This window comes from Oncorhynchus kisutch, unplaced genomic scaffold (assembly GCF_002021735.2).
Source record: "Oncorhynchus kisutch isolate 150728-3 unplaced genomic scaffold, Okis_V2 Okis06b-Okis10b_hom, whole genome shotgun sequence".
Taxonomy (NCBI): Eukaryota; Metazoa; Chordata; class Actinopteri; order Salmoniformes; family Salmonidae; genus Oncorhynchus; species Oncorhynchus kisutch.
The window spans coordinates 18,895,672-18,920,516 of NW_022261983.1; the positions used below are offsets into that span (position 1 = coordinate 18,895,672).

At 43.3% G+C, this 24,845-nt stretch overlaps 1 protein-coding gene across 1 annotated transcript in view; it reads left to right on the forward strand.

Moving 5' to 3' along the window:
- Positions 1-1,053: 1,053 nt before the first annotated feature.
- The window catches only part of LOC109883741 (E3 ubiquitin-protein ligase RBBP6-like), a 52,768-nt gene continuing 28,976 nt past the window's right edge, over positions 1,054-24,845 (forward strand). Inside the window, 5 exon segments of the mRNA XM_031813767.1 lie at positions 1,054-2,109; positions 4,182-4,281; positions 10,241-10,352; positions 16,879-16,923; positions 24,087-24,175. Of these exon segments, the coding sequence (XP_031669627.1) occupies positions 1,944-2,109; positions 4,182-4,281; positions 10,241-10,352; positions 16,879-16,923; positions 24,087-24,175 (512 nt within the window). The 5' untranslated portion in view covers positions 1,054-1,943.

Below are 24,845 nucleotides of genomic sequence, written 5' to 3' on the forward strand. Positions count from 1 at the left end.
AAGGAGAGAATTAGAGAACGCACACTTAGATTCACACAGGACACCGAATAGGACAGGAGAAGTACTCCAGATATAACAAACTGACCCCAGCCCCCCGACACATAAACTACTGCAGCATAAATACTGGAGGCTGAGACAGCTCCAACAGCTTTTTTTGTTAGTATAGTATTTAATTGTCTTAAAATACAGTTCAATTTCTTTTTGTAAGGTAAGAAAATGTGTTTGTTTTTTTTGTTTGTAAAATTTACATTTTGTGTAAATGAAATTTGGCCAAAAGAATAATGAAATTAATTAGATAAAAATGTTTCAGCTTATTTCTATTGTAGGTAAAGAAGCCAAGCAGTACATCTCTCCACAATAGTGTAACATCTTCATAAATGTGTTCAATTATAAACCTACTGATGTCTTGGCAAATGAATACAATGCCAAAAAAGATGCAACACTGTTTCTGGGTGGTCATTACAAAAGGAGCAATTTGAGTTGATGTTTTCCTTTAAACTTCTTCATATAGTGGTTGGCAGGATAATATTTATGATTCATTTTAAAGGAAACTTCCTTAATTTTGTTAACAAGTAGGTATGTGTGTGGCAACATTCAAACTTTTTTCCCAACAGATATTATCAATAAATCCATTCCAATAAGGCATGACATAAGGTATAGATACAACATCCTGCTGAAACAAGGTTCGTAATCGCTCTGTTGTTGAATGGACCAAAAGAGAAACAAATCTTTCCTACTGATGAGTCAACAGGGTCAATAGAAGGTAGGCTCTGAGGGTCACCTTCCTGAATAACAGAGCAACACCTGAGGGGAATGGCATCTAAAACAATTTACAAAATCTTTAGGTTTTACAGGGGACCTTGTCAAAATGCTAAATTTAAAAAATAAAAAATCCTTATAACTGAGTAAAAGACCCCTCTGCATTTACCCGTTGGTGTGTATTGTCACACACCTTGTCCATTGGGGAAACGTGTTGGATTGCGTCATCAGTCGACTGCGCAGGAAGCAAAGCGGACTGATGTTCTTGAACGTGGCCTTTCCTTTTTCTGCGCCTGCGCAGAAAGGCCGCCGAGCCAAAATGACAGCTCTCTCCTCTTGTCTCAGTGGGAAGTCGACGCAGCTGGTTGATTTCTGGACACTTCAAAATGGAAAGGAATACAACATTATTCAGATATTTGCATGGAATGTAATGACTATATATATAGTTTCTGAAATATTAATGTTTTTGTTGTAGTATCCGGTTAATGTCTTCATGTAATTTGAGTTGACAGTGTCTGTTTAGGTAGCTTGTTTGGTTTTTGTCTATCAGCAAGCTAACTGTTAGCTACACGTTAGCGTTTACGAGAAGGCCAGACTTGTCTTTATTTTCTGTCATAATTCACATGAACTAGTTAGCTACCCCCTTTTACACAGGGAATAAATTAGCTATACATACCGTCGTGTTTGCGCTTGTTTTTTTTGGTTTATTTTCAAACTCTTGATTCTCTCTTAAGTGATCGCATTTATTTATTTTGTTATTTTTTGGACAGTAAAGGACGCAAGTAACGTTTTTTTGTTTTTTTTGTCTTACTGTTTACTAGTCTTAGTTTCCTACCTTTTATTTTATGTGTTGAAATATCTGGTCAAATTGCTTTTTTTTCCCCACCATGTTTCTGATAGGCGGTGTGTTGCTTTGGGCCAGTTTCTACGGTACAAAACTCTAAAAAAACAAACAAGTGATTTCAGTCCATTTGACAACTCACAATCAGCATGTTTTTTTTTGTTCTTCCCCTTCCGACGCGTTAGATAATAACATTTAGTTACATTAAAAACTCAGCGACTTCCATTGAACTTGCTCTGTGTCATTTTGGACAGCTTGTTGTATTGAGTTCCCTCTTACATATGATCAGTTTAGTGTCTGGGGACATCGAGTGAACACGTCTGTGTCCCTTTTCGTTTCCACCATGTCTTGTGTACATTATAAATTCTCATCTAAACTCAACTACGACACGGTCACTTTCGATGGCCTGAACATCACTCTGGCCGACCTGAAAAGACAGATTATGGGTCGAGAGAGACTCAAAGCTGTCGACTGCGGCCTACAAATCACCAACGCACAAACTAAAGAAGGTAAGAAAGTAGTTTTACCATATATATATTTTTTTAAGGAAGACATTTTTATTTATCTTAACTAAGTTAAATCACTTGGGATGTCAAAGCTGCCGACAGCTGTTGCTACCTAGTTATTAGCTAAGAACAAATTAGTCCAGTGACGGAAAGCCAATCTGACATTTTTTTTAAACTTTTATGAAATGTATAATGTGATGTTATTGAGTTCTTCGTGGTGAATATTTTTTCTTTCCGTATCACCTATATAGTCCTGATCTACCATCACTTTATCAGACAAAACACACGTGTTGTGTTTGACTGTCCCGTTGCTGCTAATTGCTAACTAGCTACTTTCTAACTAACCAGATTACTGCTTCAACCTCGGATGACAGCTAGGTAGCTTTTTATTTTTAAACTTAGCTAACTAGTAAGTTGGTTGACGAGCTATAGCTCAAGTGCAGGGGCTTTCCGTGCCGTTTGCTGATGCTGAACCCCCATCGGGAAGCAGCACTTAACGGGGCCTGGACGGAAATCTAACGTTAAATAAGTTGAGCTAGTGTCAACCACAGGGATCAATAAGCACCAATAAACTAGTGTCAACCACAGGGATCAATAAGCACCAATAAACTAGTGTCAACCACAGGGATCAATAAGCACTAATAAACTAGTGTCAATAAGCACCGTCGGGAACACATTTCGAATGAAGAGGTCTTGACAGCCAGACAACCACTGTGGTTACTGGTCAAATGGGGTCCGGTATATATCTTTTTTGACAGGGCTTGAATAGAGAAGAGGGTCAATGGGTTTGAGCCGTTTCGTTGAAGGGGGGGGTTGAGGCCAGTGGACTTTAAAAGTACTTCCTGACAACCATGAATGTAAAACGTCATATGTAAATTGAATAGATAAGATGGATTGATTTTATATTAGATATAGATATCTAGGCTGGTTCCCGGGGGACTAGATATCTGGGATGGTGACCGGGGGACTAGATATCTGGGATGGTGACCGGGGGACTAGATATCTGGGATGGTGCCCGGGGGACTAGATATCTGGGATGGTGCCCGGGGGACTAGATATCTGGGATGGTGCCCGGGGGACTAGATATCTGGGATGGTGCCCGGGGGACTAGATATCTGGGATGGTGACCGGGGGACTAGATATCTGGGATGGTGCCCGGGGGACTAGATATCTGGGATGGTGCCCGGGGGACTAGATATCTAGGCTGGTGCCCGGGGGACTAGATATCTAGGCTGGTGCCCGGGGGACTAGATATCTAGGCTGGCGCCCGGGGGACTAGATATCTAGGCTGGCGCCCGGGGGACTAGATATCTAGGCTGGTGCCCGGGGGACTAGATATCTAGGCTGGCGCCCGGGGGACTAGATATCTAGGCTGGCGCCCGGGGGACTAGATATCTAGGCTGGCGCCCGGGGGACTAGATATCTAGGCTGGTGCCCGGGGGACTAGATATCTGGGATGGTGACCGGGTAACTAGATATCTGGGATGGCGCCCGGGGGACTAGATATCTGGGATGGCGCCCGGGGGACTAGATATCTGGGATGGCGCCCGGGGGACTAGATATCTGGGATGGCGCCCGGGGGACTAGATATCTGGGATGGCGCCCGGGGGACTAGATATCTGGGATGGCGCCCGGGGGACTAGATATCTGGGATGGCGCCCGGGGGACTAGATATCTGGGATGGCGCCCGGGGGACTAGATATCTGGGATGGCGCCCGGGGGACTAGATATCTGGGATGGCGCCCGGGGGACTAGATATCTGGGATGGCGCCCGGGGGACTAGATATCTGGGATGGCGCCCGGGGGACTAGATATCTGGGATGGCGCCCGGGGGACTAGATATCTGGGATGGCGCCCGGGGGACTAGATATCTGGGATGGCGCCCGGGGGACTAGATATCTGGGATGGCGCCCGGGGGACTAGATATCTGGGATGGCGCCCGGGGGACTACATATCTGGGATGGCGCCCGGGGGACTACATATCTGGGATGGCGCCCGGGGGACTACATATCTGGGATGGCGCCCGGGGGACTACCAACAGACAGACCAGTAATTCCCTCGTCTCTGATCTGTAGAATACAAAGACGACGAGGCCTTGATATCCAAGAACTCCTCTGTCATCATCAGAAGAATACCCATCGGAGGAGTCAAGGCTTCAAGCAAGATGTATAACATGTGAGTACATATATACACAGTGCATCGAGGTCTCCCTGGTGGTCTAAGGTCGCTGCGTCTCAGTGCAAGAGGGGGTCAATACAGTCCCTGGTTCGATTCCAGGCTGTATCACATCCGGCCGTGATTGGGAGTCCCATTGGCCCAGCATCGTCCGGGGTAGGCCTTCATTGTAAATAAGAATTTGTTCTGAACTGACTTGCCTAGTTAAATTTAAAGATTAAATATAATTTTATTTAAAAAATTCAGAAACTATACAAACCCATTTTTCCCACATTTTGTTGAACTTTTCAGCCCTGTTCTAAAATGTATTAAATATTTTTTCCTTCATCAATCTACCCCATAATGACGTCACAATACCCCATAATGACATCACAATACCCCATAATGACATCACAATACCCCATAATGACATCACAATACCCCATAGTGACAAAGCGAAAACAGGTATTTAGAAATATTTGCAAATGTATGAAAAATAATATTTACATAATTATTCTGACCCTTCGCTATGAGACTTGAAATTGAGCTCAGGTGCATCCTGTTTCCATTGATCATCCTTGAGATGTTTCTACAACTTGATTGGAGTCCACCTGTGGTAAATTCAATTGATTGGACATGATTTGGAAAGGCACACACCTGTCTTTATAAGGTTCCACAGTTGACAGTTCATGTCAGAGCAAAAACAAAGCCACGAGGTCGCAGGAATCGTCCGTAGAGCTCCGAGACAGATCTTTGCCTTGTCTCAATCCTGGAGAAGGGTACCAAAACATTTCTGCAGCATTGAAGGTCCCCAAGAACACAGTGGCCTCCATCATTCTTAAATGGAAGAAGTTTAGAACCACCAAGACTCTTCCTAGAGCTGAACACCCGGCCAAACTGAGCAATCGGTGGAGAAGGGCCTTGGTCAGGGAGGTGAGCAAGAACCTGATGGTCACTCTAACAGAGCTCCAGAGTTCCTCTGTGGAGATGGGAGAACCTTCCAGACGGAAGCCACTCCTCAGTAAAAGGCCTCAGTAAAAGGCACATGACAGCCTGCTTGGAGTTTACCAAAAGGTACCTAAAGACTCTCAGACCACGAGAAACAAGATTCTCTGGTCTGATGAAACCAAGATTGAACTCGTTGTCCTGAATGCCAAGCGTCACATCTGGAGGAAACCTGGCACCATCCCTACAGTGAAGCATGGTGGTGGCAGCATCATGCTGTGGGGATGTTTTTCAGCGGCAGGGACTGGGAGACTAGTCAGGATCGAGGGAAAGATGAACGGAGCAAAGTACAGAGAGATCCTTGATGAAAACCTGAATCGGAGCGCTCAGGACCTCAGACTGGGGCGAAGGTTCACCTTCCAACAGGACAACGACCCCTAAGCACACAGCCAAGACAACGCAGGAGTGGCTTCGGGACAAATCTCTGAATGTCCTTGAGTGGCCCAGCCAGAGCCCAGACTTTGAAGCCGATCGAACATCTCTGGAGAGACCTGAAAATAGCTGTGCAGTGACACTCCCCATCCAACCTGACAGAGCGTGAGAGGATCTGCAGAGAAGAATGGGAGAAACTCCCCAAATACAGGTGTGCCAAGCTTGTAGCTTCATCAAAGTACTGGGTAAAGGGTCTGAATACTTATGTAAATCATATTTCAGTATTTATTTTGAATACTTTTGCCAAAATGTCTAAAACCTGTTTTTGCTTAGTCATTATTGGGCATTGTGATGTCATTATGGGGCATTGTGATGTCATTATGGGGCATTGTGATGTCATTATGGGGCATTGTGTATTGATTTAATCCATTTTAGAATAAGGCTGTAACGTAACAAAAATGTAGAAGAAGTCGAGGGGTCTGAATACTTTCTGAATGCACTGAAAATACATTTTAATAGCAGGACACTGTAAAGTCCATTATTCCCCCCGAAGAGTAGGAATTAGGTTGTTTTGAGAAGGTGTTTGAATTCTAGGCAACCTGCATACACATTGTTTTGATGTACAATAGACCCAACAATAGCTACTGGAGTAGGTCAAAGCTGTGTGCCGGAATGGGTTGGTGGGCATTCCTTTATCGGCGTCAGACCAATGCCTACTTCTCACATTTAAATTTCCATGGATTTACCCCCCCCCACCCCCGCAAGGTGTCTTCTGAAATGTGTAATTTACACTTAAAATTATGTAAAATATATATATATTTTTTTATACATAATTTTCTCTGCTAATTTATTTCCCAGGGTCCTCGGTTTCCCAAAAGCATCTTAATAAGGATACTTAGTTAAATCTCAGAGCGGTTTTCTGTAAAACCATCGTTACTGAACTTTTTGTTCTTCCACGTCACTTTATACACAGAAGATCCCTGTTTTAAACACGGAATGGAGATGTCTATCTGTCTCTCTGTGACTGCCGATTAGTTTCAGAACCAAGTTGACTAGGATTTACAACGTTGCCCCTGGCTCGGCATTTGTTATAAACAAGCAAAGGGTGAAGAGATGTTTCAAATGAAAACCAAGATGGCTGCCGTCAAAACCAAGATGGCTGCCGTCAAAAAAACCAAGATGGCTGCCGTCAAAAAAACCAAGATGGCTGCCGTCAAAAAAACCAAGATGGCTGCCGTCAAAAAAACCAAGATGGCTGCCGTCAAAAAAACCAAGATGGCTGCCGTCAAAAAAACCAAGATGGCTGCCGTCAAAAAAACCAAGATGGCTGCCGTCAAAAAAACCAAGATGGCTGCCGTCAAAAAAACCAAGATGGCTGCCGTCAAAAAAACCAAGATGGCTGCCGTCAAAAAAACCAAGATGGCTGCCGTCAAAAAAACCAAGATGGCTGCCGTCAAAAAAACCAAGATGGCTGCCGTCAAAAAAAACAAGATGGCTGCCGTCAAAAAAACCAAGATGGCTGCCGTCAAAAAAACCAAGATGGCTGCCGTCAAAAAAACCAAGATGGCTGCCGTCAAAAAAACCAAGATGGCTGCCGTCAAAAAAACCAAGATGGCTGGACACTAGTAAACAGTAGTATACAAATATAAACACCATGGGACCACGCAGCCGTCATTACCGCTCAGGAAGGAGACGCGTTCTGTCTCCTAGAGATGAACGTACTTTGGTGCGAAAAGTGCAAATCAATCCCAGAACAACAGCAAAGTACCATGTGAAGATGCTGGAGGAAACGGGTACAAAAGTATCTATATCCACAGAACGAGTCCTATATCGAAATAACCTGAAAGACTGCTCCAAAACCGCCATTTAAAAAAAGCCAGACTACGGTTTGCAACTGCACATGGGGACAAAGATCGTACTTTTTGGAGAAATGTCCTCTGGTCTGATGAAACAAAAATAGAACTGTTTGGCCATAATGACCGTTATGTTTGGAGGAGGCTTGCAAGCCGAAGAACACCATCCCAACCGTGAAGCACGGGGGTGGCAGCATCATGTTGTGGGGGTGCTTTGCTGCAGGAGGGAGTGGTGCACTTCACAAAATAGATGGCATCATGGGGCAAGAGAATTATCTGAATATATTGAAGCAACATCGCAAGACAACAGTCAGGAAGTTAAAGCTTGGTCACAAATTGGTCTTCCAAATGGACAATGACCCCAAGCATACTTCCAAAGTTGTGGCAAAATGTCTCAAGGACAACAAAGTCAAGGTAATGGAGTGGCCATCACAAAGCCCTGACCTCAATCCTATAGAACATTTGTGGGCAGAACTGAAAAAGCGTCTGCGAGCAAGGAGGCCTACAAACCTGACTCAGTTACACCAGCTCTGTCAGGAGGAACGGGCCAAAATTAACCCAATTTATTGTGTGAAGCTTGTGGAAGGCTACCAGAAACGTTTGACCCAAGTTAAACAATTTAAAGGCAATGCTACCAAATACTAATAGAGTGTATGTAAACTTCTGACCCACTGGGAATGTGATGAAAGAAATAAAAGCTGAAATAAGTCATATTCTGACATTTCACAATTCTTAAAATAAAGTGGTGATCCTAACTGACCTAAAACAGGGATTAAATGTCAGGAATCGTGAAAAACGGAGTTTAGATGTATTTGGCTTAGGGGTAAACTTCCGACTTCAACTGTACATGTGTTATATTTCTTAATTCCATTATTTTACTTTGTTGTTGTGTGTTTTTTTTTTACAGTGCAGTAATATCTAAAAACACACAAACCTAAAAGTAACATAATGGAATTAAGAAATATATAAATATTAGGACGAGCGACGTCAGAGTTCGGAAACACACAAGCTTTTAGCTACACTCGCAATAACATCTGATAAATATGTGCATGTGACCAATAAAATGTCATTTTAATTTTGAATTGGATTAGTGTGTGTGTGTGTGTGTGTGTGTGTGTGTGTGTGTGAACAATCCAATATTTTATTTTGTATACAGTACAAACCCCATTTTTATTGTGGGAAGTGTTCTAGCACCTTCTAAGGGTATGAGTTAAGATGTTTAAGAGAAGGTTTAAATCCTAAGCAACCTGCCTTCACATGGTTTGAAGTACAACAGACCAACAATAGCTACTGTAGTAGGTCAAAGCTGTGTGCTGGAAAACCTGGGTGGATTATGGGTGAAGTAGGCGTTGTGGAGCTCATGTGAATTTATTCGCTTTTTTGGGGGGGGGGGGCTTCAGACCAATGCCTATTTCTCACTTAAAACAGTTCATTTTTAACATTTATAATCATATCTGTATATTTGTCAAAGTATATTAGTCGTTATTGTGACATTTTAAATGGCTCTTCCTGATGTGGCATCCAGTGATGTTGGAAGCAGTGCGCCCCGGATCATTTATCTAGATTCGTTTCTTCCTGATGTTGGAAGCAGTGCGCCCCGGATCATTTATCTAGATTCGTTTCTTCCTGATGTTGGAAGCAGTGCGCCCCGGATCATTTATCTAGATTCTAAGTGAGGAGCTCTGGATTGTTTGTGTGACTGAGAACTGAGAATTGTGTCAGTTAAGATATTCAAATAAGGGACGTTGGACCGCAGCTCTGCTCTCTGACACCTGCTGTAGGGGGTGTGGTGCTGTAAGGGGGTGTGGTGCTGCTGCAGGGGGTGTGGTGGTGTGGGGGCTGCTGGGGGTGTGGGGCTGCTGCTGGGGGTGGGCTGCTGCTGGGGTGGGGTGCTGCTGCTGGGGTCTGGTTTGGGGGTAACAGACACACAACAGGTTTGGGGGTAACAGACACACAACAGGTCTGGGGGTAACAGACACACAACAGGTCTGGGGGTAACAGACACACAACAGGTCTGGGGGTAACAGACACACAACAGGTCTGGGGGTAACAGACACACAACAGGTCAGGTCTGGGGGTAACAGACACACAACAGGTCAGGTCTGGGGGTAACAGACACACAACAGGTCAGGTCTGGGGTAACAGACACACAAACAGGTCAGGTCTGGGGGTAACAGACACACAACAGGTCAGGTCTGGGGGTAACAGACACACAACAGGTCAGGTCTGGGGGTAACAGACACACAACAGGTCAGGTCTGGGGGTAACAGACACACAACAGGTCAGGTCTGGGGGTAACAGACACACAACAGGTCAGGTCTGGGGGTAACAGACACACAACAGGTCAGGTCTGGGGGTAACAGACACACAACAGGTCAGGTCTGGGGGTAACAGACACACAACAGGTCAGGTCTGGGGGTAACAGACACACAACAGGTCAGGTCTGGGGGTAACAGACACACAACAGGTCAGGTCTGGGGGTAACAGACACACGACCGTTTCACAACCGTCGGTTTTTGGAATTTCAGGCTCAAACAAGTTGTGAATCCTGTTTATTTTTCTAGACTGACTATTTTAAACTTGGACGTGTGTCTGTCTGGAGAAGAGCGTCTGAATGACAAAGATGAATTTAACTCTCTCTCTTTCTCCTGTCACTGTCTCTCTGTCTCTCTCTCTTTCTCCTGTCACTGTCTCTCTGTCTCTCTCTCTGTCTCTCTCTCTGTCTCTCTCTCTGTCTCTGTGTGTTCCAGTGAGCGTTTTTCAGAACAGAATCACTTCCCCGTTCAGAACCTCCCCGTCGGATCCTCCAAAGGAGATCGTTCTTCAGAACACAGTCACTTTTCCATTGGATCCTCTAAAGGAGTATGTAACGAATACACACACACACACACACACACAACACTGCACGTGTGTGTGTGAAATGTCTTGTCATACCATTCTAGTGTTGTCTTGTTTTTTTTAAACTACAGTACCAGTCAAAAGTTTTGGACACACCTCAAGGGTTTTTATTTTCTACATTGTAGAATAATAGTGAAGACATTAAAACATATGGAATCATGTAGTAACCAAAAAAATAAATACATTTTAGATTCATCAAAGTAGCCTCCTTTTTGCCTTCTTGATGACAGCTTTTGCACACTCTTGGCATTCTCTCAACCAGCTTCATGAGGTAGTCACCTGGAATACTTTTCCAACAGTCTTGAAGGAGTTCCCACTTATATTTTTTTTTTCACCTTTATTTAACCAGGTAGGCTAGTTGAGAACACCTTTATTTAACCAGGTAGGCTAGTTGAGAACACCTTTATTTAACCAGGTAGGCTAGTTGAGAACACCTTTATTTAACCAGGTAGGCTAGTTGAGAACACCTTTATTTAACCAGGTAGGCTAGTTGAGAACACCTTTATTTAACCAGGTAGGCTAGTTGAGAACACCTTTATTTAACCAGGTAGGCTAGTTGAGAACACCTTTATTTAACCAGGTAGGCTAGTTGAGAACACCTTTATTTAACCAGGTAGGCTAGTTGAGAACACCTTTATTTAACCAGGTAGGCTAGTTGAGAACACCTTTATTTAACCAGGTAGGCTAGTTGAGAACACCTTTATTTAACCAGGTAGGCTAGTTGAGAACACCTTTATTTAACCAGGTAGGCTAGTTGAGAACACCTTTATTTAACCAGGTAGGCTAGTTGAGAACACCTTTATTTAACCAGGTAGGCTAGTTGAGAACACCTTTATTTAACCAGGTAGGCTAGTTGAGAACACCTTTATTTAACCAGGTAGGCTAGTTGAGAACACCTTTATTTAACCAGGTCGGCCAGTTGAGAACACCTTTATTTAACCAGGTAGGCTAGTTGAGAACACCTTTATTTAACCAGGTAGGCTAGTTGAGAACACCTTTATTTAACCAGGTAGGCTAGTTGAGAACACCTATATTTAACCAGGTAGGCTAGTTGAGAACACCTTTATTTAACCAGGTAGGCTAGTTGAGAACACCTTTATTTAACCAGGTAGGCTAGTTGAGAACACCTTTATTTAACCAGGTAGGCTAGTTGAGAACACCTTTATTTAACCAGGTAGGCTAGTTGAGAACACCTTTATTTAACCAGGTAGGCTAGTTGAGAACACCTTTATTTAACCAGGTAGGCTAGTTGAGAACACCTTTATTTAACCAGGTAGGCTAGTTGAGAACACCTTTATTTAACCAGGTAGGCTAGTTGAGAACACCTTTATTTAACCAGGTAGGCTAGTTGAGAACACCTTTATTTAACCAGGTAGGCTAGTTGAGAACACCTTTATTTAACCAGGTAGGCTAGTTGAGAACACCTTTATTTAACCAGGTCGGCCAGTTGAGAACACCTTTATTTAACCAGGTAGGCTAGTTGAGAACACCTTTATTTAACCAGGTAGGCCAGTTGAGAACACCTTTATTTAACCAGGTAGGCTAGTTGAGAACACCTTTATTTAACCAGGTAGGCTAGTTGAGAACACCTTTATTTAACCAGGTAGGCCAGTTGAGAACACCTTTATTTAACCAGGTCGGCCAGTTGAGAACACCTTTATTTAACCAGGTCGGCCAGTTGAGAACACCTTTATTTAACCAGGTCGGCCAGTTGAGAACACCTTTATTTAACCAGGTCGGCCAGTTGAGAACACCTTTATTTAACCAGGTAGGCCAGTTGAGAACACCTTTATTTAACCAGGTAGGCCAGTTGAGAACACCTTTATTTAACCAGGTAGGCCAGTTGAGAACACCTTTATTTAACCAGGTCGGCCAGTTGAGAACACCTTTATTTAACCAGGTCGGCCAGTTGAGAACAAGTTCTCATTTACAACTGTGACCTGGCCAAGATAAAGCAAAGCAGTTCGACACAGACAACAACACAGAGTTACACATGGAGTAAACATAGTCAGTCAATAACACAATAGAACAATCTTTGTACAGTGTTTGGAAATGTAGTAAGATTAGGGAGGTAAGGCAATAAATAGGCCATAGAGGCGAAATAATTACCATATAGCAATTAAACACTGGAGTGATAGATGTGCAGAAGATGAATGTGCAAGTAGAGATACTGGGGTGCAAATGAATAACAATATGGGGATGAGGTAGTTGGGTGGGCTATTTACAGATGGGCTGTGTATGCTGAGCACTTGTTGGCTGCTTTTCCTTCACTCTGCGGTCCAACTCATCCCAAACCATCTCACTTGGGTTGAGGTCAGGTGATTGTGGAGGCCTGGTCATCTGATGCAGCACTCCATCACTCTCCTTCTTGGTCCAATAGCCCTTACACAGCCTGGAGTTGTGTTGGGTCATTGTCCTGTTGAAAAACAAATGATTGTCCCACTAAGCACAAACCAAATGGGATGGAGTATCACTGCAGAATGCTGTGGTAGCCATGCTGGTTAAGTGTGCCTTGAACACAGGATGTTAGCATGTGTGCTAACACCTATACAAGAAGCAAGTCACACAGGGTGTTAGCATGTTGCTAACACCTATACAAGAAGCAAGTCACACAGGGTGTTAGCATGTTGCTAACACCTATACAAGAAGCAAGTCACACAGGGTGTTAGCATGTTGCTAACACCTATACAAGAAGCAAGTCACACAGGGTGTTAGCATGTTGCTAACACCTATACAAGAAGCAAGTCACACAGGGTGTTAGCATGTTGCTAACACCTATACAAGAAGCAAGTCACACAGGGTGTTAGCATGTTGCTAACACCTATACAAGAAGCAAGTCACACAGGGTGTTAGCATGTTGCTAACACCTATACAAGAAGCAAGTCACACAGGGTGTTAGCATGTTGCTAACACCTATACAAGAAGCAAGTCACACAGGGTGTTAGCATGTTGCTAACACCTATACAAGAAGCAAGTCACACAGGGTGTTAGCATGTTGCTAACACCTATACAAGAAGCAAGTCACACAGGGTGTTAGCATGTTGCTAACACCTATACAAGAAGCAAGTCACACAGGGTGTTAGCATGTTGCTAACACCTATACAAGAAGCAAGTCACACAGGGTGTTAGCATGTTGCTAACACCTATACAAGAAGCAAGTCACACAGGCTAGTTGAGAACACCTTTATTTAACCAGGTCGGCCAGTTGAGAACACCTTTATTTAACCAGGTCGGCCAGTTGAGAACACCTTTATTTAACCAGGTCGGCCAGTTGAGAACACCTTTATTTAACCAGGTAGGCTAGTTGAGAACACCTTTATTTAACCAGGTCGGCTAGTTGAGAACACCTTTATTTAACCAGGTAGGCTAGTTGAGAACACCTTTATTTAACCAGGTAGGCTAGTTGAGAACACCTTTATTTAACCAGGTAGGCTAGTTGAGATCACCTTTATTTAACCAGGTAGGCTAGTTGAGAACACCTTTATTTAACCAGGTAGGCTAGTTGAGAACACCTTTATTTAACCAGGTAGGCTAGTTGAGAACACCTTTATTTAACCAGGTAGGCTAGTTGAGAACACCTTTATTTAACCAGGTCGGCCAGTTGAGAACACCTTTATTTAACCAGGTCGGCCAGTTGAGAACAAGTTCTCATTTACAACTGTGACCTGGCCAAGATAAAGCAAAGCAGTTCGCCACAGACAATGACACAGAGTTACACATGGAGTAAACATAGTCAGTCAATAACACAATAGAACAATCTTTGTACAGTGTGTGGAAATGTAGAAGAGTAGGGAGGTAAGGCAATAAATAGGCCATAGAGGCGAAATAATTACCATATAGCAATTAAACACTGGAGTGATAGATGTGCAGAAGATGAATGTGCAAGTAGAGATACTGGGGTGCAAAAGAGCAAATGAATAACAATATGGGGATGAGGTAGTTGGGTGGGCTATTTACAGATGGGCTGTGTATGCTGAGCACTTGTTGGCTGCTTTTCCTTCACTCTGCGGTCCAACTCATCCCAAACCATCTCACTTGGGTTGAGGTCAGGTGATTGTGGAGGCCTGGTCATCTGATGCAGCACTCCATCACTCTCCTTCTTGGTCCAATAGCCCTTACACAGCCTGGAGTTGTGTTGGGTCATTGTCCTGTTGAAAAACAAATGATTGTCCCACTAAGCACAAATCAGATGGGATGGAGTATCACTGCAGAATGCTGTGGTAGCCATGCTGGTTAAGTGTGCCTTGAACACAGGATGTTAGCATGTGTGCTAACACCTATACAAGAAGCAAGTCACACAGGGTGTTAGCATGTTGCTAACACCTATACAAGAAGCAAGTCACACAGGGTGTTAGCATGTTGCTAACACCTATACAAGAAGCAAGTCACACAGGGTGTTAGCATGTTGCTAACACCTATACAAGAAGCAAGTCACACAGGGTGTTAGCATGTTGCTAACACCTATACAAGAAGCAAGTCACACAGGGTGTTAGCATGTTGCTAACACCTATACAAGAAGCAAGTCACACAGGGTGTTAGCATGTTGCTAACACCTATACAAGAAGCAAGTCACACAGGGTGTTAGCATGTTGCTAACACCTATACAAGAAGCAAGTCACACAGGGTGTTAGCATGTTGCTAACACCTATACAAGAAGCAAGTCACACAGGGTGTTAGCATGTTGCTAACACCTATACAAGAAGCAAGTCACACAGGGTGTTAGCATGTTGCTAACACCTATACAAGAAGCAAGTCACACAGGGTGTTAGCATGTTGCTAACACCTATACAAGAAGCAAGTCACACAGGGTGTTAGCATGTTGCTAACACCTATACAAGAAGCAAGTCACACAGGGTGTTAGCATGTTGCTAACACCTATACAAGAAGCAAGTCACACAGGGTGTTAGCATGTTGCTAACACCTATACAAGAAGCAAGTCACACAGGGTGTTAGCATGTTGCTAACACCTATACAAGAAGCAAGTCACACAGGGTGTTAGCATGTTGCTAACACCTATACAAGAAGCAAGTCACACAGGGTGTTAGCATGTTGCTAACACCTATACAAGAAGCAAGTCACACAGGGTGTTAGCATGTTGCTAACACCTATACAAGAAGCAAGTCACACAGGGTGTTAGCATGTTGCTAACACCTATACAAGAAGCAAGTCACACAGGGTGTTAGCATGTTGCTAACACCTATACAAGAAGCAAGTCACACAGGGTGTTAGCATGTTGCTAACACCTATACAAGAAGCAAGTCACACAGGGTGTTAGCATGTTGCTAACACCTATACAAGAAGCAAGTCACACAGGGTGTTAGCATGTTGCTAACACCTATACAAGAAGCAAGTCACACAGGGTGTTAGCATGTTGCTAACACCTATACAAGAAGCAAGTCACACAGGGTGTTAGCATGTTGCTAACACCTATACAAGAAGCAAGTCACACAGGGTGTTAGCATGTTGCTAACACCTATACAAGAAGCAAGTCACACAGGGTGTTAGCATGTTGCTAACACCTATACAAGAAGCAAGTCACACAGGGTGTTAGCATGTTGCTAACACCTATACAAGAAGCAAGTCACACAGGGTGTTAGCATGTTGCTAACACCTATACAAGAAGCAAGTCACACAGGGTGTTAGCATGTTGCTAACACCTATACAAGAAGCAAGTCACACAGGGTGTTAGCATGTTGCTAACACCTATACAAGAAGCAAGTCACACAGGGTGTTAGCATGTTGCTAACACCTATACAAGAAGCAAGTCACACAGGGTGTTAGCATGTTGCTAACACCTATACAAGAAGCAAGTCACACAGGGTGTTAGCATGTTGCTAACACCTATACAAGAAGCAAGTCACACAGGGTGTTAGCATGTTGCTAACACCTATACAAGAAGCAAGTCACACAGGGTGTTAGCATGTTGCTAACACCTATACAAGAAGCAAGTCACACAGGGTGTTAGACGCCCGCGAAACTGGCGGATTAGACACCCGCGAAGCTGGAGGAGGGGGATTAGACGCCCGCGAAACTGGGGGACTAGACGCCCGTGAAACTGGCGGAGGGGGACTAGACGCCCGTGAAACTGGCGGAGGGGGTGCTGTTTTAAAAAACATATTTTTACAAAGACCTAATTTAATGTCACTAAGACTTTTTGGACGTTTTATGAAATTAACTGGTCCTTTTTTTGTAAATCATTCATTTGTTCTGAAGGTAAAAAATAAATAAAAATGATTAGGTTGTTTGGGGACTTTTTCATTTCTAATGGTCCTTTTCATGTCTCATTACCAAGCTGATGTGTGTTTATTATGGCAATGTCTCTTCCAGAGTTTCATAACTGACTATTTAATACCATCAACATGGTTTTGACAGTAGATATCTAGCGTGCGTGTGTGTGTGTGTGTGTGTGTGTGTGTGTGTGTGTGTGTGTGTGTGTTACTCTACAGTGTGTGTGTGTGATGGAGAGTAATCTGATTTTTGTCTCAAACAGATTGATGATCATGCTTCATCTATATCACTGGCCCAACTTTCAAAGGTAAACTATATATTCTCTCCTCTTCACCCTACTTCTGTTCTCTCCTCTTCCCTTCTCCCCTTCTCTCCTTATTTTCTCTCCTTCTCTTCTCTCCTTCTCTTCTCTCCTTATTTTCTCTCCTTCTCTTCTCTCCTTCTCTCCTCTCCTTCCCTTCTCTCCCCTTCTCTCCTCTTCCCTTCTCTCCTCTTCTCTCCTTCCCTTCTCTCCTCTTCTCTCCTTCCCTTCTCTCCTCTTCTCTCCTCTCCCCTTCTCTCCTTCCCTTCTCTCCTTCTCTCTTTTCTCTTAAAACAGTTGAGTTGGATTGAAACTAAGTGTTAAAAAAAAACTGTTTTCAAAAAGTGATGTTGACTGACTTGGTTGTAATGATCTGATGATGATGATGATGACTGACTTGGTTGATATGATGATGATCTTAATTGGTGGTTTTGATGTGATTTGTTTACTGTCCCTGGTCATGTAAAGAGATTTCTCTCTCTGTCTTTTTAGTCTGAAGGAGACGTACACTTGCTGCTGCTTACACTCGTACGTTACACACACACACACACACACACACTCGTACGTTACACACACACACACACACACTCGTTCGTTACACACACACACACACACACACACACACACACACACTCGTTCGTTACACACACACACTCATACGTTACACACACACACACTCGTCCCCGAACACACATCCTGAAGAATGAAGTGTTCGCCTCGTTTTTTTCCCTTCTCTCTCTAAATGAAGACTCAACGGGTTGTCTTTGTTTGTTTTGCTCATACGTGACCTTTCACCCCTAGGACACTAATTTATAAACAAACCTGTTATCAATCTTGCTTTCAAATCTTATTGAAGCCCATGTAACAACTTTTAAAAAAACATTTCAACAATCCTCTCTACTGCACCATGCTTTGTCAGCACACTGTGTTTTTGAAGAGATTTACTTCATATATATATACACATTTAGCAGATGTAATTTATCCTCAAATATGTCGTTTGCTGAAGTAAAACACAAACCTACAGTGTGAACCACGGACGTGATTCTTGGTTGAACCCTTCTGTTGTTGTGATGGAACTGATTTTGTTATTGTTGGTTATATATATTTATTTATACCTTGTGACGTTCAACCAGAGAACAGCATTTACTACTTTTAATGGTGTTAACAGGCTGTGATGACAGTGAGCTGTTAAAAGGACTGTGTTTTGATTGGGTAGCTGGAATGTGGGAGTGTGAATGTTTTATCCAATAAAACGTCTCTTAGACCCCTGACCGTTTATGCGTGTAGCTGTGATTGGGTAGCTGGAATGTGGGAGTGTGAATGTTTAATTTAAATGTGTTGTTTTATCCAATAAAACGTCTCTTAGACGAAGGATAATATCTGTTTTCTCCCCCAGTGGATTTACACTTCCTGTCCTTTTTCTAAAATAATTTTTTATTTAACATTTTATTTAAATGTATTTTTTAAATTTTATTTACTTTTTAAAAATAAAGTCGATTCAAGTGAATCTGGTAGATTAGTATTTTCTCGTGAGAAATAAGGTGCGTCAGCAATGTGTTTTCAGACCAGAGTCAATCTAACAGACTGACTAGGTTAGACACAGATCTAACAGACTGACTAGGTTAGACACAGATCTAACAGACTGACTAGGTTAGACACAGATCTAACAGACTGACTAGGTTAGACACAGATCTAACAGACTGACTAGGTTAGACACAGATCTAACAGACTGACTAGGTTAGACACAGATCTAACAGACTGACTAGGTTAGACACAGATCTAACAGACTGACTAGGTTAGACACAGATCTAACAGACTGACTAGGTTAGACACAGACCTAACAGACTGACTAGGTTAGACACAGATCTAACAGACTGACTAGGTTAGACACAGATCTAACAGACTGACTAGGTTAGACACAGATCTAACAGACTGACTAGGTTAGACACAGATCTAACAGACTGACTAGGTTAGACACAGATCTAACAGACTGACTAGGTTAGACACAGATCTAACAGACTGACTAGGTTAGACACAGATCTAACAGACTGACTAGGTTAGACACAGATCTAACAGACTGACTAGGTTAGACACAGATCTAACAGACTGACTAGGTTAGACACAGATCTAACAGACTGACTAGGTTAGACACAGATCTAACAGACCGACTAGGTTAGACACAGATCTAACAGACTGACTAGGTTAGACACAGATCTAACAGACTGACTAGGTTAGACACAGATCTAACAGACCGACTAGGTTAGACACAGATCTAACAGACTGACTAGGTTAGACACAGATCTATCAGGACCTATCAGACTGACTAGGTTAGACACAGATCTAACAGACTGACTAGGTTAGACACAGACCTAACAGACTGACTAGGTTAGACACAGATCTAACAGACTGACTAGGTTAGACACAGATCTAACAGACTGACTAGGTTAGACACAGATCTAACAGACTGACTAGGTTAGACACAGATCTAACAGACTGACTAGGTTAGACACAGATCTAACAGACTGACTAGGTTAGACACAGATCTAACAGACTGACTAGGTTAGACACAGATCTAACAGACTGACTAGGTTAGACACAGATCTAACAGACTGACTAGGTTAGACACAGATCTAACAGACTGACTAGGTTAGACACAGATCTAACAGACTGACTAGGTTAGACACAGATCTAACAGACTGACTAGGTTAGACACAGATCTAACAGACTGACTAGGTTAGACACAGATCTAACAGACTGACTAGGTTAGACACAGATCTAACAGACTGACTAGGTTAGACACAGATCTAACAGACTGACTAGGTTAGACACAGATCTAACAGACTGACTAGGTTAGACACAGATCTAACAGACTGACTAGGTTAGACACAGATCTAACAGACTGACTAGGTTAGACACAGATCTAACAGACTGACTAGGTTAGACACAGATCTAACAGACTGACTAGGTTAGACACAGATCTAACAGACTGACTAGGTTAGACACAGATCTAACAGACTGACTAGGTTAGACACAGACCTATCAGACTGACTAGGTTAGACACAGATCTAACAGACTGACTAGGTTAGACACAGATCTATCAGACTGGCTAGATGAGACACAGACCTAACAGACTGACTAGGTTAGACACAGACCTATCAGACTGACTAGGTTAGACACAGATCTAACAGACCGACTAGGTTAGACACAGATCTATCAGACTGACTAGGTTAGACACAGATCTAACAGACTGACTAGGTTAGACACAGATCTAACAGACTGACTAGGTTAGACACAGATCTAACAGACTGACTAGGTTAGACACAGATCTAACAGACTGACTAGGTTAGACACAGATCTAACAGACTGACTAGGTTAGACACAGATCTAACAGACTGACTAGGTTAGACACAGATCTAACAGACTGACTAGGTTAGACACAGATCTAACAGACTGACTAGGTTAGACACAGATCTATCAGGACCTAACAGACTGACTAGGTTAGACACAGATTCAACAGGACCTAACAGACTGACTAGGTTAGACACAGATCTAACAGACTGACTAGGTTAGACACAGATCTAACAGACTGACTAGGTTAGACACAGATTCAACAGGACCTAACAGACTGACTAGGTTAGACACAGATCTAACAGACTGACTAGGTTAGACACAGATCTAACAGACTGACTAGGTTAGACACAGATCTAACAGACTGACTAGGTTAGACACAGATCTAACAGACTGACTAGGTTAGACACAGATCTGACAGACTGACTAGGTTAGGTTAGACACAGATCTATCAGGACCTAGCAGACTGACTAGGTTAGACACAGATCTAACAGACTGACTAGTTTAGACACAGATCTAACAGACTGACTAGGTTAGACACAGATCTATCAGACTGACTAGGTTAGACACAGATCTATCAGACTGACTAGGTTAGACACAGATCTATCAGACTGACTAGGTTAGACACAGATCTAACAGACTGACTAGGTTAGACACAGATTCAACAGGACCTAACAGACTGACTAGGTTAGACACAGATCTAACAGACTGACTAGTTTAGACACAGATCTAACAGACTGACTAGTTTAGACACAGATCTAACAGACTGACTAGGTTAGACACAGATCTATCAGACTGACTAGGTTAGACACAGATCTATCAGACTGACTAGGTTAGACACAGATCTATCAGACTGACTAGGTTAGACACAGATCTAACAGACTGACTAGGTTAGACACAGATCTATCAGACTGACTAGGTTAGACACAGATCTAACAGACTGACTAGGTTAGACACAGATCTAACAGACTGACTAGGTTAGACACAGATCTAACAGACTGACTAGGTTAGAAACAGCTCTATCAGGACCTAACAGACTGACTAGGTTAGACACAGATCTATCAGACTGACTAGGTTAGACACAGATCTAACAGACTGACTAGGTTAGACACAGATCTAACAGACTGACTAGGTTAGACACAGATCTAACAGTTGACTCTCTCCCCTCCCCTGTCTATATACTAGTTGACTCTCTCCCCTGTCTATATACTAGTTGACTCTCTCCCCTGTCTATATACTAGTTGACTCTCTCCCCTGTCTATATACTAGTTGACTCTCTCCCCTGTCTATATACTAGTTGACTCTCTCCCCTGTCTATATACTAGTTGACTCTCTCCCCTGTCTATATACTAGTTGACTCTCTCCCCTGTCTATATACTAGTTGACTCTCTCCCCTGTCTATATACTAGTTGACTCTCTCCCCTGTCTATATACTAGTTGACTCTCTCCCCTGTCTATATACTAGTTGACTCTCTCCCCTGTCTATATACTAGTTGACTCTCTCCCCTGTCTATATGCTAGTTGACTCTCTCCCCTGTCTATATACTAGTTGACTCTCTCCCCTGTCTATATACTAGTTGACTCTCTCCCCTGTCTATATACTAGTTGACTCTCTCCCCTCCCCTGTCTATATACTAGTTGACTCTCTCCCCTCCCCTGTCTATATACTAGTTGACTCTCTCCCCTCCCCTGTCTATATACTAGTTGACTCTCTCCCCTCCCCTGTCTATATACTAGTTGACTCTCTCCCCTCCCTGTCTATATACTAGTTGACTCTCTCCCCTCCCCTGTCTATATACTAGTTGACTCTCTCCCCTCCCCTGTCTATATACTAGTTGACTCTCTCCCCTCCCCTGTCTATATACTAGTTGACTCTCTCCCCTCCCCTGTCTATATACTAGTTGACTCTCTCCCCTGTCTATATACTAGTTGACTCTCTCCCCTGTCTATATACTAGTTGACTCTCTCCCCTGTCTATATACTAGTTGACTCTCTCCCCTGTCTATATACTAGTTGACTCTCTCCCTGTCTATATACTAGTTGACTCTCTCCCCTGTCTATATACTAGTTGACTCTCTCCCCTGTCTATATACTAGTTGACTCTCTCCCCTCCCCTGTCTATATACTAGTTGACTCTCTCCCCTCCCCTGTCTATATACTAGTTGACTCTCTCCCCTCCCCTGTCTATATACTAGTTGACTCTCTCCCCTCCCCTGTCTATATACTAGTTGACTCTCTCCTCTCCCCTGTCTATATACTAGTTGACTCTCTCCCCTCCCCTGTCTATATACTAGTTGACTCTCCCCTGTCTATATACTAGTTGACTCTCTCCCCTCCCCTGTCTATATACTAGTTGACTCTCCCCTGTCTATATACTAGTTGACTCTCCCCTGTCTATATACTAGTTGACTCTCTCCTCTCCCCTGTCTATATACTAGTTGACTCTCTCCCCTCCCCTGTCTATATACTAGTTGACTCTCTCCCCTCCCCTGTCTATATACTAGTTGACTCTCTCCCCTCCCCTGTCTATATACTAGTTGACTCTCTCCCCTCCCCTGTCTATATACTAGTTGACTCTCTCCCCTCCCCTGTCTATATACTAGTTGACTCTCTCCCCTGTCTATATACTAGTTGACTCTCTCCTCTGTCTATATACTAGTTGACTCTCTCCCCTGTCTATATACTAGTTGACTCTCTCCCCTGTCTATATACTAGTTGACTCTCTCCCCTGTCTATATACTAGTTGACTCTCTCCTCTGTCTATATACTAGTTGACTCTCTCCTCTGTCTATATACTAGTTGACTCTCTCCCCTGTCTATATACTAGTTGACTCTCTCCCCTGTCTATATACTAGTTGACTCTCTCCTCTGTCTATATACTAGTTGACTCTCTCCTCTGTCTATATACTAGTTGACTCTCTCCCCTGTCTATATACTAGTTGACTCTCTCCTCTGTCTATATACTAGTTGTGCCACAATGTTGTTCCCTGCTGAACCCGTCCCCAGATAGAAATACCATGGATAGATCTGCTATTGAGGATGACTTGTTCTCCATGTCAGAGAACCATGTCTGTTTTATACATTTCTATTGGATGTTGTTTCCTGCTGAACACGGCCCCGGGGTTGTGTGTCTCTCTGTCTGTCCGTCTGTGACTGTCTGTCTGTCTGTCTGTCTGTCCTCTTTCACCCATGGTCTCTATCTAACTATGTCACATATCCTGGTGACCCCTGGTCTCTATCTTCTTCTATCTATCTTAACTGACTTGCCTGGTTAAATAAGGTAAATAAATAAAATAAAATCTAACTATGTCATATCCTGGTGACCCCTGGTCTCTATCTAACTATGTCATATCCTGGTGACCCCTGGTCTCTATCTAACTATGTCATATCCTGGTGACCCCTGGTCTCTATCTAACTATGTCATATCCTGGTGACCCCTGGTCTCTATCTAACTATGTCATATCCTGGTGACCCCTGGTCTCTATCTAACTATGTCATATCCTGGTGACCCCTGGTCTCTATCTAACTATGTCATATCCTGGTGACCCCTGGTCTCTATCTAACTATGTCATATCCTGGTGACCCCTGGTCTCTATCTAACTATGTCATATCCTGGTGACCCCTGGTCTCTATCTAACTATGTCACATATCCTGGTGACCCCTGGTCTCTATCTAACTATGTCACATATCCTGGTGACCCCTGGTCTCTATCTAACTATGTCATATCCTGGTGACCCCTGGTCTCTATCTAACTATGTCATATCCTGGTGACCCCTGGTCTCTATCTAACTATGTCATATCCTGGTGGTTTCTGGGAACAGACGGCGAACCTGGCCGAGGCCAACGCATCGGAGGACGACAAGATCAGAGCCATGATGTCACAGTCCAATCACGACTACGACCCCATACAGTGAGTATTACCACACACAGTCCAACCACGACTACGACCCTATCCTGTAACTGAACCAGGAAGTAGCAGCAGCTCTATCCTGTAACTGAACCAGGAAGTAGCAGCAGCTCTATCCTGTAACTGAACCAGGATGTAACAGCAGCTCTATCCTGTAACTGAACCAGGATGTAACAGCAGCTCTATCCTGTAACTGAACCGGGATGTAACAGCAGCTCTATCCTGTAACTGAACCGGGATGTAACAGCAGCTCTATCCTGTAACTGAACCAGGATGTAACAGCAGCTCTATCCTGTAACTGAACCAGGATGTAACAGCAGCTCTATCCTGTAACTGAACCAGGATGTAACAGCAGCTCTATCCTGTAACTGAACCAGGATGTAACAGCAGCTCTATCCTGTAACTGAACCAGGATGTAACAGCAGCTCTATCCTGTAACTGAACCAGGATGTAACAGCAGCTCTATCCTGTAACTGAACCAGGATGTAACAGCAGCTCTATCCTGTAACTGAACCAGGATGTAACAGCAGCTCTATCCTGTAACTGAACCAGGATGTAACAGCAGCTCTATCCTGTAACTGAACCAGGATGTAACAGCAGCTCTATCCTGTAACTGAACCAGGATGTAACAGCAGCTCTATCCTGTAACTGAACCAGGATGTAGCAGCAGCTC